This window comes from Gobio gobio, assembly GCF_949357685.1.
Source record: "Gobio gobio genome assembly, chromosome: 23".
Taxonomy (NCBI): Eukaryota; Metazoa; Chordata; class Actinopteri; order Cypriniformes; family Gobionidae; genus Gobio; species Gobio gobio.
In genome coordinates, this window is record NC_137119.1 from 33,897,221 (window position 1) to 33,910,937 (window position 13,717).

Consider the following 13,717-nt stretch of genomic DNA (forward strand, 5'->3'; position numbering starts at 1 on the left):
TGAAGACTGTGCAGTGTGCACGAGCCAAAAGAGAACGTTAACCCCGCCTACTTTGATTTGATTGGCCATCTCAATCATTTTGACATTGACGAGCGCTGTTAGACCACATTCGTTTCAACGGTCTGATCAGCTTCGTTCGTCTGTTCCTGTCAATCACACGGTGTCAACCAATTATACTGCACGAGGGAGGGGCGAGCCAACTCTCTCTCTCTCTCTCTCACACACACAAAGTAGGTGGCAATCGCGGCAAGCACTGCACACGCACACGCAGCGATTCAGCAAAAAGGTGCTTTTCAGAGCAACGTGCGGGCCGCACTAACACTAAACTTTGATGTCAAGAAGGGGCCCACAAAATATCATCCTGCGGGCCGCGATTTTGAGACCCCTGTGTTAACGATTACATAGGGGGTTGCATCTGAATATTTTCTGTAAAAAGCTAGTATATGTTGAATAATATTAATTTGTTGCTTTGCCTGTTTTTGATGTGTACGACACCTCCTGCCATTTAAAGGCTGTTTAGTAAAGCGATGCTATTCTGATGCTTTTGATTGGCTGTCTTGTTTGAATTTGCAGCGCACCACATCTGCCAACTACATCAACCCACATTGCCGCTGAAAGCTTCAGCCTTAAGGCTACAACCTGTCTGAAAGTTGCCACCATGGCGAGCAAAAAAAAAATGCATCCCATTGCTGGACATTTAATATCAATTCATCCAGAAATTAGAAAAAGGCTCAAATATAACAGTTCTGTGCAAAATATGTTTGCCAACTATTAAAATGTTATCGACATCAAAAGTTTCAATGTCAAACCTGAGGAAGCCTCTTCTATGATGAATGTTGACCCCTAGAGGTCGAAGATCATGCCGTCGCGCCAGCCTTTTTTATATTTTTATAATTCAGGCAAGTGTTATACACTATTATAATCTGTTAAGTATCTACTTTTATTTGTGCACACTCACAATAAAAACAAAATGTTTTGCTTTTTGCTAAATAAAGAAAACAAACATGATGCACGATCTGCAGCCTCTCAATGTAGTTCATTCAGATAGTCTTCAGAAAATGAACTGTAACTTACTGAATACTTGTCACACAAACACGATACATATGTCTAAAGAAACATGGAAATGCCATACATACATTTTGCTCACATATTATGGTAGCCCAGTTTGTGCTGAATACCGTGTAATGACACTTTTGCCATTAATATGTTTATAAGCAACAGAAAAAAGCACAAATGTCCGAGCATGTCAAAACTTCTAAAGGGCCCCAAAACTGTGCAGACTTCTAGGGGTTAACCACCTAGTGGACAAATCTCATTAGTTTGTCCCGTTTGGACTTGCAAATTAGAGCTATTTAACTACTAACACACAATTATTGGTCATTGAGATTAAACAATATTTTAGGTGGAATATAACTTTATAAAATAAAAATAACAATACCATGCATGTTAAGACTGGGGGCATCTGTTTGGGTTGCCAGTGAGTATGAAACTGGAATCTATTCTTGCTTCTGATGCTTCTAATGTTTTACCTTCACGGACAGAGTGGTAAAAAGAATAGCATATTAGCAACAATCGTGTTCCTGGATCAAAGACATCATGTTTTTTACTACAGTATAATGATCTAGAATTGTGTGTTTTCTCTTAAATATAACTAAGTATACCTACCTCTGTTTTTAGATGTTTGAAAATGATTAACTGTTGAAAACATCCATTAGAAATTTTGAAAAGAAATCAAATGTAAGCAGTTACATTACTTTAATAAAGTAATTGAAATAGTTACACTTCTTGTTACATTTTAAATAGGGTAACTTGTAATCTGTAATCTATTACATTTCCAAAGTAACCTTTCCAACAATGCTTTTGTGTTACTTTTTTTTTCACCTGGCTTGCTATCTTCCAGGCCTTGCTTGTTTCTCAGCTGTAGGAGGCGATGTGCTATATCAGTGTCTAAAGCCAGCAGTGGTGTTGTGAAAGCAGGCATTTCTGCTGAGGTCATCAAACACTTCACAATGTGCAGTGGCCTTAACTGACCACAGACGCCCAGTGTGCTGACCAGATCTCTGAATTATGCATCAGGCCCTGACCACTAGATAGTACGCAATGATACCAGAAACCGTTTCCATAGTGGCACCTGCAAAAGGCCATGTAGTGCTCTGCCTTTGCAGGTCTCATAAACACATTTTCTATTTTACTTCATTCTGACCTGTATTGAGGTAAATTCCTTGAGCATCTTAACTTTTGGGATGTGATGTTTACAAATAATTTGTGTATGTTTTTAGCAGTTTTCAGTGTGTCTGCAGATGTTTTTGTGGCTGACGGCGATGACTTTGTGTCCCTCGCCTTTTCCAGCAGATTCTGGCACGTTACTTTGTTTAATCGGATAATTGTATAAATGTAATGCCATCATTTCATCAAAGAGAAAAGGTGAACTGATGACATTTTCTCAAATGTCAGAGTTATCTTAAGTCTTTTATTACATCACATTTAAACGAGGACACACATTCGCCATCTCCTGATGCTATTATTATAATATGAAATCAGGTATTCATAGAAATTGCTTATTATACTAATGTGACTGTCAGGAAAGACAGCGGATGGGTCCGTCAGGGAGATCAGGTGTGGGTTTTGTGTGGCCAAACAAATCAGAATTATAATTTTGAACTATATTTTTGCAGTTTTTGTCTGTGCAAAATCCACCACTATTATGTTAGTGTGTTGTGGGCGGTTATCATGGTGTTGCTAACTACTCTAGAATATCTTGGGTGGTTTCTAGGTGGATGCCCTAAGGCCGTGTGTCCACCAAAGTGTTTTTTTTGTATTGTTTTCAATGGGAGCGGCACGTTTTTAGAACGCCATGAGCGTAACGATGCGCTGAGCGTCTATTTCACACTCAAGCGCTGAGCACTCAGCATTTTTTACCGAGAGTTGAATGTTCAACACTGAGTAAAACGGAGCACTCATCACTGTCGCTTTTTACCCAACCATCCAATCACAGTCGAGGAGGGGCGGGACAAATACAATGCCGACCAAACTCCACATTATGTTTGTACAACGTCAACAGATGACAATAAGCGGCATAATACTTTTAATACTTATAATCATTTATTACTCATAATACTTGTACTTTCCTGTAGCTCAAACAATAGAGGATGCGCTAGCAACGCCAAGGTCATGGGTTCGATTCCCAGGGAAAGCAAGAACTGACAGAACTGACACAATTTTTTAAATGTGTACCTTGAATGCAATGTCAAGTCAAGTCAAGTCAACCTTATTTATATAGCGCTTTTAACAATGCAGATTGTTTCAAAGCAGCTTTACAGTGTTAAACAGGAAAATAATGCAACATAATTTTATTCAGCCGTATAGCCATTCTGGAGAAAACGGTGATGTCATCAGTTCATTTCAATTATCATACAGTGACAGTGTGGGCTTTAGACCAGTAATTTAGTTTATATGGTAGGGATTAGGGATGCCACAATTCTCAATATAATATTGAACCGTTCGGTACGGCATTCACGGTTCAATACGCGCTTGTGAATTGCGTTATTTTTTCGGTATCGCATTTAATTAATTATTTTTCTACAAATTCTATAATTTGCCTCCATCCCAATACTGAACAACGCGACATACATTCACATCACACGTTAGTGGTGGAGTTATACTCACGGAACACTATAGTTATTCACAATCATGAAAGTTCATTATTTGCATGCGTTTTAAAGCCTTGCCGGTTTCATTCACGTGCGCGGTTTTAACATGCGCTTTTCAGAGCGCGCGCACTAAAAGCCTGTCAAACACGTGAATACTGAACTAAGTAGTCGTCTTACTGCGTTAATACTGTCAAATTCACACAAGGTTAACATAAACACAGTCGATTATGTCTAAAATGAAAGTAAAATCGCAATCGTGTCTTTATTAGCAGCGCAGTGAACACGCGGTCCTTAAAGGGACAGTTCACCTATAAAATGATGTCATTATTTACTCACTCTAATATTGTTTCAAACCTATATTCATTTCTCGATGACAGAATTTTCAGTTTTGAGTGAAATATCCCTTTAATGTTAATACAACAACAAAAGACAAAGAGAAAATCACTCACTGCTCTTGACTGAAAAACTAATACAGTAGCTAAGAATCAGTGTATATTTTATAGTGAAGTCTATGTAGTGTTTTATTTTTACATTTATTAATTCAATTTCATACTTAAATGCTGCTGTACAGCTCTGAGCTGCCAGTGTAAATCTTTATATATATTTATTTTATATTATCCAATACACTAGGAATGTGTACAAGGGTTTTTTTTAAAGTAAAGTTTTAAGTTTAAGTAAGGTTTTTCAATTATTTTAAGTAAAATAAAGTAAGAGTATTGCAATAAAAAAATAGTCTTTTTTCTCTTTAACCTCTTGCTGTTCCTGTCGCCTAAGAATAGAATAACAAAAAATGTATGTGACAAGCCATCAGAACCGAACCGAACCGAAAACCGTGGTTAAAAACCGAGGTATGTATTGAACTGTGGACTAACTGTATTGTTGCATCCCTAGTAGGGCTGTACGATTAATCAAAAAATAATCGAAACCGAAATTCAGAACCTCTAACCGACGTGTTTTCCCCATGTCGGTTATTTCGGTTTTAGTCACGTGACTCCGCCCCGTCAGTCACATCAAGTGCAGTTTGCAGGCACACAGAGATGCAGGAGCAGTTACCTTTGTTTATAGATGCCCAGAATCACTATAGTAACTGCATGTTTTACAGTTTATACAGGTAAGTTAATTGCTGTTCTTGTAGCCTATGCGCTGCCACACACACACACACACACACACACACAGACAGCGCGCGCAAGCCCCGAATCCAGATTGCTCATAAAGTTTGTCAAGTAAATGCGTTTAAAGACATTTAAAGCGATTGTGCACTATTCAAAAACAACAAAACGGAAAACTTATCCGTTCAGTGCTCAGCTTTTTTCTGTGACACAGAGAGCCGAGCCATGTCGCGTCTCTGACAAAGCGCGCGCGCCCTGAAGGCAGACCTCTTTCATATATTGTGACACGTGAACATTCAGACAGAAGCTCGCACATGACGTGAAGATCGCGCGCAGAGAGGAGCGCAGAAACGCAGTGTCAACACCGTCCTGTGACTAAAGTAAAGTCACTAAAGTAGCTTAGAAACTCAACCGGTATAGGCATATATTTTAATACCTTTGAAGTAAGTACAAACCACAGCTTCATAATGAATAGAGACGGTATGAGTAATTCACACACAATCACTCTCTCATTAATGCATTCTAATAAATGTAATCTAGGCCTACTGTGCTAATTTATCTGTATCTGATGTACGACAAACAGAAATCTGCCCCATAGACAATAACTGCTGAAAGTGAACCGTTTCCTTCAAGTATTTTAAAATCACAAAGAATTGCACTTTTTCATAAAAAAAAAAAAAAAAAATCCATCTTTAATAGTAGAAATTATTTACAGTAAAAACCTTCTAAGGAACTTACTCAAAAATCTCATGAGGGCAAAAAATGGAAAGCGCAAAAAAGAAGAAGAAAAAAAGCAAAATAATCGTTCATTAATCGTAATCGAGGTAAAATGTTCAAATAATCAAGGTTTTTGTTGGGGGGTCAAATCGTTACAGCCCTATTATATGGTTAAATTAGTTTAATAATTAGATTTATTTGGATATTTAGTTGAAAAATGTAGTGTAAGTCGCAATGTAACAATGTCGCTTTGGATAAAAGCGTCTGCCAAATGCATAAATGTAAATGTAAATAATAACGGAACAAAATACTTTAAAACAAGAGCCAGAGCAAATACTTTACATTGTCTCAACATTTTTATATAGAAACAATACAGAAACCAACCATTTGTGAAATTAGATACTAGTAACACTTCCGTGGATATTACGTATCATATCAAGCAAAGTCTCAATTGAAAAAAACGCTGCCAAAAATTTTCTCAAGTGCTCACAGCTAGACTTTTTCAGCAGAACTGGCTAAAAACATTCGGGTCGACACGCATCCTAATTCTCTTTGGCCACGTCCATTTTTTAAGATTGACAACCGCATTTACTTACCGTAGTGCCAATTTACACCAAGTGCAAATAGTGTGTTTTATTGGCAAGTGCTATTCGCACTAACTCCACCTAACAATGCCTGTTTTTTACGGACATATTGTTTTCAGTGGCACAGTCAGTAAAGCATAAGGCGTAAATATCTTGGTTTTGATGCGATCAAATCGAATCCACCTTTTGCACAGCTCGCTCTTCTCTCTTTTCCTCACATATCACATCGGAAAGGCATTTACTGTCAATACAAATTATGAAAATGTTAATATAAATAAAAATATAAATAAAGTGTCTAATGAAATGTTTAATTATAATAATAAAAACATTTCTTGGGTTAGGGGTAGGTGTAGGGAGGGCTTTTATTTTCCCATTAAGGCGGCATCCATTTAATAATTTTAATAAATATAATCATTTACACTCTGTTATTATTGCATCCTGTTTATGTACAACAATACTGAGCTGCAAATAGAGTTTGTATCTGTCAAAATAAAGTATAAATAGCATCTAATTACTATTTACACATATTGCAAAGAACTACTTTTACGTGGTGTAAATAGAATATATCACTATTTTCACTTAGTAAATAGCATCTACAGCTATTTGCACTTAAATACCATCTATCGCTAAAAAAAAAATATTTTCACTTAGTGTAAATAGAATCTAGTTGCTATTTACACTTGGTGCAAATAGCCGCTGCATTTACTTACAGGTGTGAGTCTCCAAATGCCCTGTTCAACACAGCAATTTACAGTAGCATTTCAAATACTGTCTGTATGAACGTGCAACAGGAGTCAAGTCCGTATTCTCTTACCAGTAACTGTAGCGAGAGTCTCCAAAGTAATATCAAAGATGCCGATGTCCATAAAACTGAAAAGTCTTATCACCTTTGATCTTTTTCAAGAGTCCAATCCAGCCAGAAGAACATGATTTCACCAGGTACATGTTCCTGGATCAACATCTTTATTGATCCTTGAACAACATTCCAATCATCCAATCAGATTTGAGGGACGAGTTTACAGTTTATGTCAAGTTTAGGCTTACAACCAGGGTTTGGTGCTTCTACATCAGTGTTCTTCACCTATCATTTCCCTCTGATTTTAGGGATAATTTGTGTAGTTATTAGGGGTAAAACTACATTTTCAAAATATGTTGATCCAGGAACATGTCTTGGCAAAATCACGGTGAACAATCAAGTCCTGTTCCGTTCGCACAGTATTGTTCTTGTTCTGTATTGTGTCTAGTTTTCTATAATAAAAAAATATCTGAACATCTCTAAAACAAGATCAGTTTAATTGTATTTGTTTATTTTAATCATTTTTATTCAAATTATATTCAAATAATGTATTCTGTTCTGAGAAAATACATGCAAATTGTTTTTCCCCTTAAAACCAGCCACAATTTGAGGTTTCTCACAAATTGACAAAAACTAATGACCAATTAATCCTCAAAAACAATCTCTTTTGCAATTTGCTTCTCACATAAATGTATCTAAATTAAAGTTGTTTATTTAGATATTTTACCAGAAAACAAGACAAAAATTAAGATCTTTTTGGCTTAGTATCTGATTGCTAAGTGGTTTTTAGCATGTTTCTATATGGTTTCTAGGCCCTGTTTACACCTAGTATTAAGATGCGTTTTAATGCTAAATTAATTAATTAATTCATTTTTATTTCAGGAGGTATGAAATACAGGTATGAACAGGGTTTAAACCGTTTTCAACGTGTCCACTTTCGACCACTTCCAGAGGTAATGGAAAACCCATTCAACCATATTGCTTTCATATAGTGTAGACTCGAAAAGCCGCAAAAGAGCCGACTCTCCGCCTACTAACCTAAAACATAAACACCCAAGTTTGGTTTAAAGTCGAAAAACGTACACTGTAAAAAAAAAAATAGTTGCGCTAACTTAAAATAATAAGGCAACTTATCGCATTCAGCTTTTTAAGTTAACTCAACTAATCTGCACTTAAAATCAACTTAAATACTTTTGTTCATCTAATGAGCACAAGGTAATCTTTTGAACTTAAAATTTCTTGTCAAGACAACTAAAAAATACAAGTTGAGCCAACTTGAAAAAAATAAAGCAGCCTATTGCACAAAATTTTTTAAGTTAACTCAAATAATTAGCTCCAGTTAGTAAACTTAAAAACTTTTGTTCCTGAAATGAGTAGCAGGTAGTCTTTTGAACTTAAAACTTATTGTCAAGGCAACTAAACAATGTTAAACAATGCAAGCAGCTACAATCATGTTTATTTCCATGTTTGATTTTTTAAGTTAGCTACACGACATGAACATCATTTGCCTCTTAAAACTAGGCACACAGTTTACACTTCACCCACAATTTCACCTGGGCAAATAAGTTACAAAAGTTGCAATGAGAAGAGCATATAGCTCAACACCTCAACACATGTCTAATGTCAATCTCAAACATGATGATGGTCAAAAATTGTAATTCAGTAAAAATATGAACTCGAGAAACACGAGACCGCTAAATAACAGTGACAACAGCAGCAGCAGCATAAATAAGTCTTTCAGCTGTCAGAGCCGAATGAAAGCTGCTGCTCTCCATATGTTTTTCCGTCATCGTGTTCATATGTAAATTGCGCTAGCTTATTTAGATAGAAAGATCTGAAAAATCCCATACATTTACCCACCCGTAGACCCTCCCCTCGAAGAAATCAGGACAGAAGTGGTTGAAAGTATTAAAACACCAGGTGTAAACGGGTATGAGTCTCCCTCGTCTAATTGTGATCCAATCGACCAAAATGCATCTTAATACCAGGTGTAAACAGGGCCCTAGTGTGTTTTGGATGTTTTTTTACTGGCCTAAGAGTCCACACTTAAGTGTATATGATATTCTACAGTTTCTCTAGATGGGGATCAGGTCCTACCATCCATCAGTGAAACTCTGGGATGTATTACTTTTTCACCCAGTTTATTGTGCATGTAAAAGAAGCTCATTTAAATATTAAAGTAGCATTCATGTCTGTAGTGCAAATGGTGTGCGAGTTCGAGGTCTGTTCAAATCCCTAACCCAAAGAATGACCGAGAGTAATAGTGAAGCATCACTAGCCTTCGCAAATTCCATTAATTATGGAAATCTGAATATATAGCTATGGAAGACGAATATTTATGGCAAACCCAGTGGAGCTCGGCCGTTCTCTGTGAGCATTACCCATTAGTCATTAACACAGTTTGATAATGATGGGTGTGCATGTTTGACGTCTCCACCATGCCCTCAAGCTCCTGCTTTTCATCTATATTTTCATATCTTTCTCCTTGACTTCTAATTCCTCTCACATCTGATTCCGCATGTCAGTTTCATCCACAAAATACAGATTTGTGAAACCTTCTGCAACCTTTCTGTGTCAATGACTTATGCTCTTCTGAAACAAATGAACAGCTCTTGTATATTTCCTCAGTTTCAATTACCATTCCCAGCATTTTCTCTCACTCTGTGTGTGTGTGTGTGTGTACGCTTGAGGGAGTTCGACAGGATGTTCATTATCATACCATAGGTCAGGTCTGTGTGTATTTCCCTAATTGCCTCTCCTTGTACGTGATTTTTTTTTTCTCCTATTGCCTTTCTTCTTCTTGTTTGATGATGCCAAATTTCAGGTCTCAGTGTCCTGCCTGATTCCTCCGTACATCCGCCTGTGCTCGGAATTATTCATCGGAATAGCAGGTGTGACGTGCTGCGTTTTAGTAAGCGCCTCGGACTGACCAAAGATGAGAAGCTTTCTCTCTCCCCCCTCCATCCCACAAACACAGCCCCTCTAGTGACCTGACGACGGTTTCTGCAAGACTAACCATGACAACACGCCACACAACATCATATGGAAACAATGAGGCTTGTTGTTTCCCAATAAGAAAACGAGGGTCTTGACACCATCTGTCAATCTTTCTACGCCCTCCCTTGCCCCTTTTTTATTTCTTTTTCGTCCATCAGAGTCTCATAAAAGCAATTTTTTTCCCCCATGTGTTTGTAAACAGCACCGGGGTGACAGGGTTCTACCTGTGGAGAGGCTGCAGTCGTTGAGAGTAGCTCATCCATTTCTAATGCAATTAGAGGTGTCAGTATCTCCTCCTGAGAAGCGCTTCCTGCATGGCCGCTGAATATGGTTCCTCCTTCCATTTAAATCCGCTGGATTAGATTTGAGTGTCAGCTGGCAGACCTGCTAAGTGTCCCCTGACTAAGTAGACTGAAATGGGTGTCAGTGTATTACATAGCTTTTCAAATATGCTCTATTTTTCATTGGCTTGTGCACAGAATGTTGTTGCAAAAGATGAATCTCAGATGTTTCTATGAAAATGCACTTTTAAAGGGATAGTTCACCCAAAATTGAAAATTCTGTCATTAATTACTCACCCTCGTGTCTTTCCAAACTGTAGGACTTTCGTTCATCTTCGGAACACAAAGATCTTTTTTGATGAAATCTAAAAGATTTCTGTCCCTCCATTGACAGCTATGCAACTACCACTTTGACGCTTTAAAAAGTTCATAAAGAGATTGTAAAACGAATATGAGTTAAACGGTTTAGTCCACATTTTCTGAAGATACACAATCGTTTTATGTATGTTATTCATTCTTGTGTTATACAGAACGTTTGAGCTTCCGCAAGAACCAATGAGGTTCATTCTCGTTTTACGCAGCACATTTGAGCTTTCGCAAGAACCAATGAGGTTCATTCTCGCGTTACGCAGCACGTTTGAGCTTTTGCAAGAACCAATGAGGTTTATTCTCGTGTTACGCAGCACGTTTGAGCTTCAGCAAGAACCAATGAGGTTCATTCTCGTGTTACGCAGCACGTTTGAGCTTCCGCAAGAACCAATGAGGTTCATTCTCGTGTTACGCAGCACGTTTGAGCTTCTGCGAGAACCAATGAGGTTAATTCTCGTGTTACGCAGCACGTTTGAGCTTCTGCGAGAACCAATGAGGTTAATTCTCGTGTTACGCAGCACGATTGAGCTTCTGCGAGAACCAATGAGGTTAATTCTTGTGTTACGCAGTTTGAGACATTGTTGTGATTTATTAGAAGCTCTAGATGATTCAATGAAGATGCATAGGAGATTGCTTATGTCTTTTTCTCAGGATAAAAATTTGAGAATCGAGATACATCAGCAAAAGTATTCATATTCTTTCAATTTAACCTTATTTAACAGTTGAGTTGTTAAAAAGATATAATTTGTGGATTTTTCTTTCCTAAGAGTTTCTTTTTTTGTGGAAACACATAATATCCCTAATTTATGTTATGTAGGATGAATGTGCGTCCTATGTTTGAATATATTTGCTGCTGTTTCACATGTTCTGTTATATACAAATGCCACCATTAACTTTACATGCTTCCTCAGAGATGATCGACTGAGACGGTGTTCCTTTAACGCGAGTCCTCCGTATCATTAATAAGGGTCATTTAGCGTGTGGGAGAGAGCGCTGGCCCGCGCTCTTTGTCTTTAGTGACACCAGTGCCAAATGAGGAGAGACAATGTCTCCCACTGATCAATGAGGGGAAAAAAAGGCTGCCAGTGAAATGAAGTTAAATCTAATGTGATAAACGGCCCCGTCTGTCAGCAGGATCAGATCAGAGGTTTTAATTTTATTCAAGACATTGCGGCTCAGGTAAATAAATAAAGGGTGTAATGTAAGGAGGCGCAGCGCTCCCTAGAGAATCTCAGCCTGAAATTTTAGAGGATGAGATGCCGTTTAGCAAAGATGATTTATGTCTGCTGTAGACCTTCCATCTGAGATCTTCACAAGGGACATTATTTTATATTATTTTGTTTTTATATATATATATATATATATATATATATATATATATATATATATATATATATATATATATATATATATATATATATATATATATATATATATATATATATATATATATATATATATATATATATATATATAAAATTATGTATTTTTTTTATTAAAATAAATATATATTATTTTATTTTATATATATTTTTTAATTAAAATAAATATATATTATTTAATTTTATTTACATGTAATAAAGTTTAAAAATGGTTGCAGTGAGTGATCATTTGTTTTTGCATTTGTGCAGGAAATGCCATCCGGCCCATAGCATTGCGAGCAGTGTCCGCCATAGCGAAAGCTCTGCCTGGTTTTCCCATTCTGGCCACTGGGGGCATCGACTCTGCAGAGTCCGGATTGCAGTTCCTCCATGCAGGAGCCACCGTGTTACAGGTAAGTCATAGAGGGTAATTGCATACTCTCTGAGTAGGTACTTCGTTTGAATAAGTTATTACTTCGCCACCGCTAAAAAAAAGTTGCTGTTTGGATTTAAATTGGCAAATGCTCAAGAGTATATGATTGGATCATTATTGCAGTGATTTTTATGTTTCTAGCATGTTATATGTTTAGCAACAGTTCTTCCAACCCTAATTGATGGAGTGTGTAGCTTTTCATTTCTTAAACAACCATGTAGGAAAACATATTCCAGAATGACAATGTCAAGATTCATCAAGCTCAAGTTGTGAAAGAATGGTTGTGAAAGGAGCATGAAGAATCATTTTCACACATGAATTGGCTCCTCTGAGTCTAGACCTTAAATTCATTGATAGTCTTTGGGATGTGCTGGAGGAGACTTTACAGAGTGCTGGACTCTTGCATTGTCATTACAAGATCTTGACCAAAAATGAATCCAACTCTTGATGAAAATAAATTATGTGATGTGTAGTGTGTATGGACTACATGTTGACATACCAGTTTCAGTTGTGTCGCTTCACTGCCATTCACAAATCTTCTCCTGTGACATCATGGGATAATAAAATGTCCATCGTATGCACACTTCAAAAATTTGCCTGAAGTAGTTAGTCATCCTGGTACTCTTTGCCTACTATTTTACAAGTACTGTGAAATCGGACATACTACTCTTGTCACATATATACTACTACTATATAGTAGGGAAGTATTCAATTTCGGATGTCTCTGTCCAAGACAATTTTCAAGGCTGAACAAAAAATGCTGAAACCATAAATCACTTGTTATAATAAGACCAGTTGGACTTTTTTGCAAAAGCATTCCATGTACTTTAACAAATATAAAGTCAAATATTATCTAATGAGGATTTTATATTAATAAGACCACGGTAGAAGATCAAAAAGGGAAAAAATGACTGTTTGTGAAAGGATATACCAATTAAATAATACTGATAAATTGGAGTACTATTAAAAAATATAATAAGTAGTTTCAACAATGTCAATGAAAAAAGGGGGGGGGGGGTCTAATGCTATTTCATGCATTCTGACTTATTTACACTGTTAAAGAGTTGGATTCTCATGCTAAACATGGCCAAAATTGTTTAAAACATTTGTTGGATGTATGACAGAGCATTTCTGTGCCAAATACACTGTGCCATATATTACGTCAAAATGGGTGGAATTCCTTGTATGGGCACTTCTCCAGGAAGAGCGCATGCGAGAGCGCGCCCATCAACGTGCTTCGTTCGGGTTACAGGAGCTGTCGGCAGCGCTTTGTTTTTAGACCTCAACATCAACAATGTCACTAAAGAAGTGTGTTTCTGGTTGAGGGAAATATAACCTTGTTCAGCTTCCCGGCGTTAAGGAAACGTTGGATGCAGTGCATGTGTGTGACACTGCACTCCTCCACGATTTCGGCTGTTTT

At 37.1% G+C, this 13,717-nt stretch overlaps 1 protein-coding gene across 1 annotated transcript in view; it reads left to right on the forward strand.

The window, feature by feature from the left end:
- The window catches only part of dpyda (dihydropyrimidine dehydrogenase a), a 307,704-nt gene that overhangs the window by 253,326 nt on the left and 40,661 nt on the right, over nucleotides 1-13,717 (forward strand). Inside the window, exon 19 of the mRNA XM_079805615.1 lies at nucleotides 12,135-12,277. Within this exon, the coding sequence (XP_079661741.1) occupies nucleotides 12,135-12,277 (143 nt within the window). The remainder of the gene's footprint in view (nucleotides 1-12,134; nucleotides 12,278-13,717) is intronic.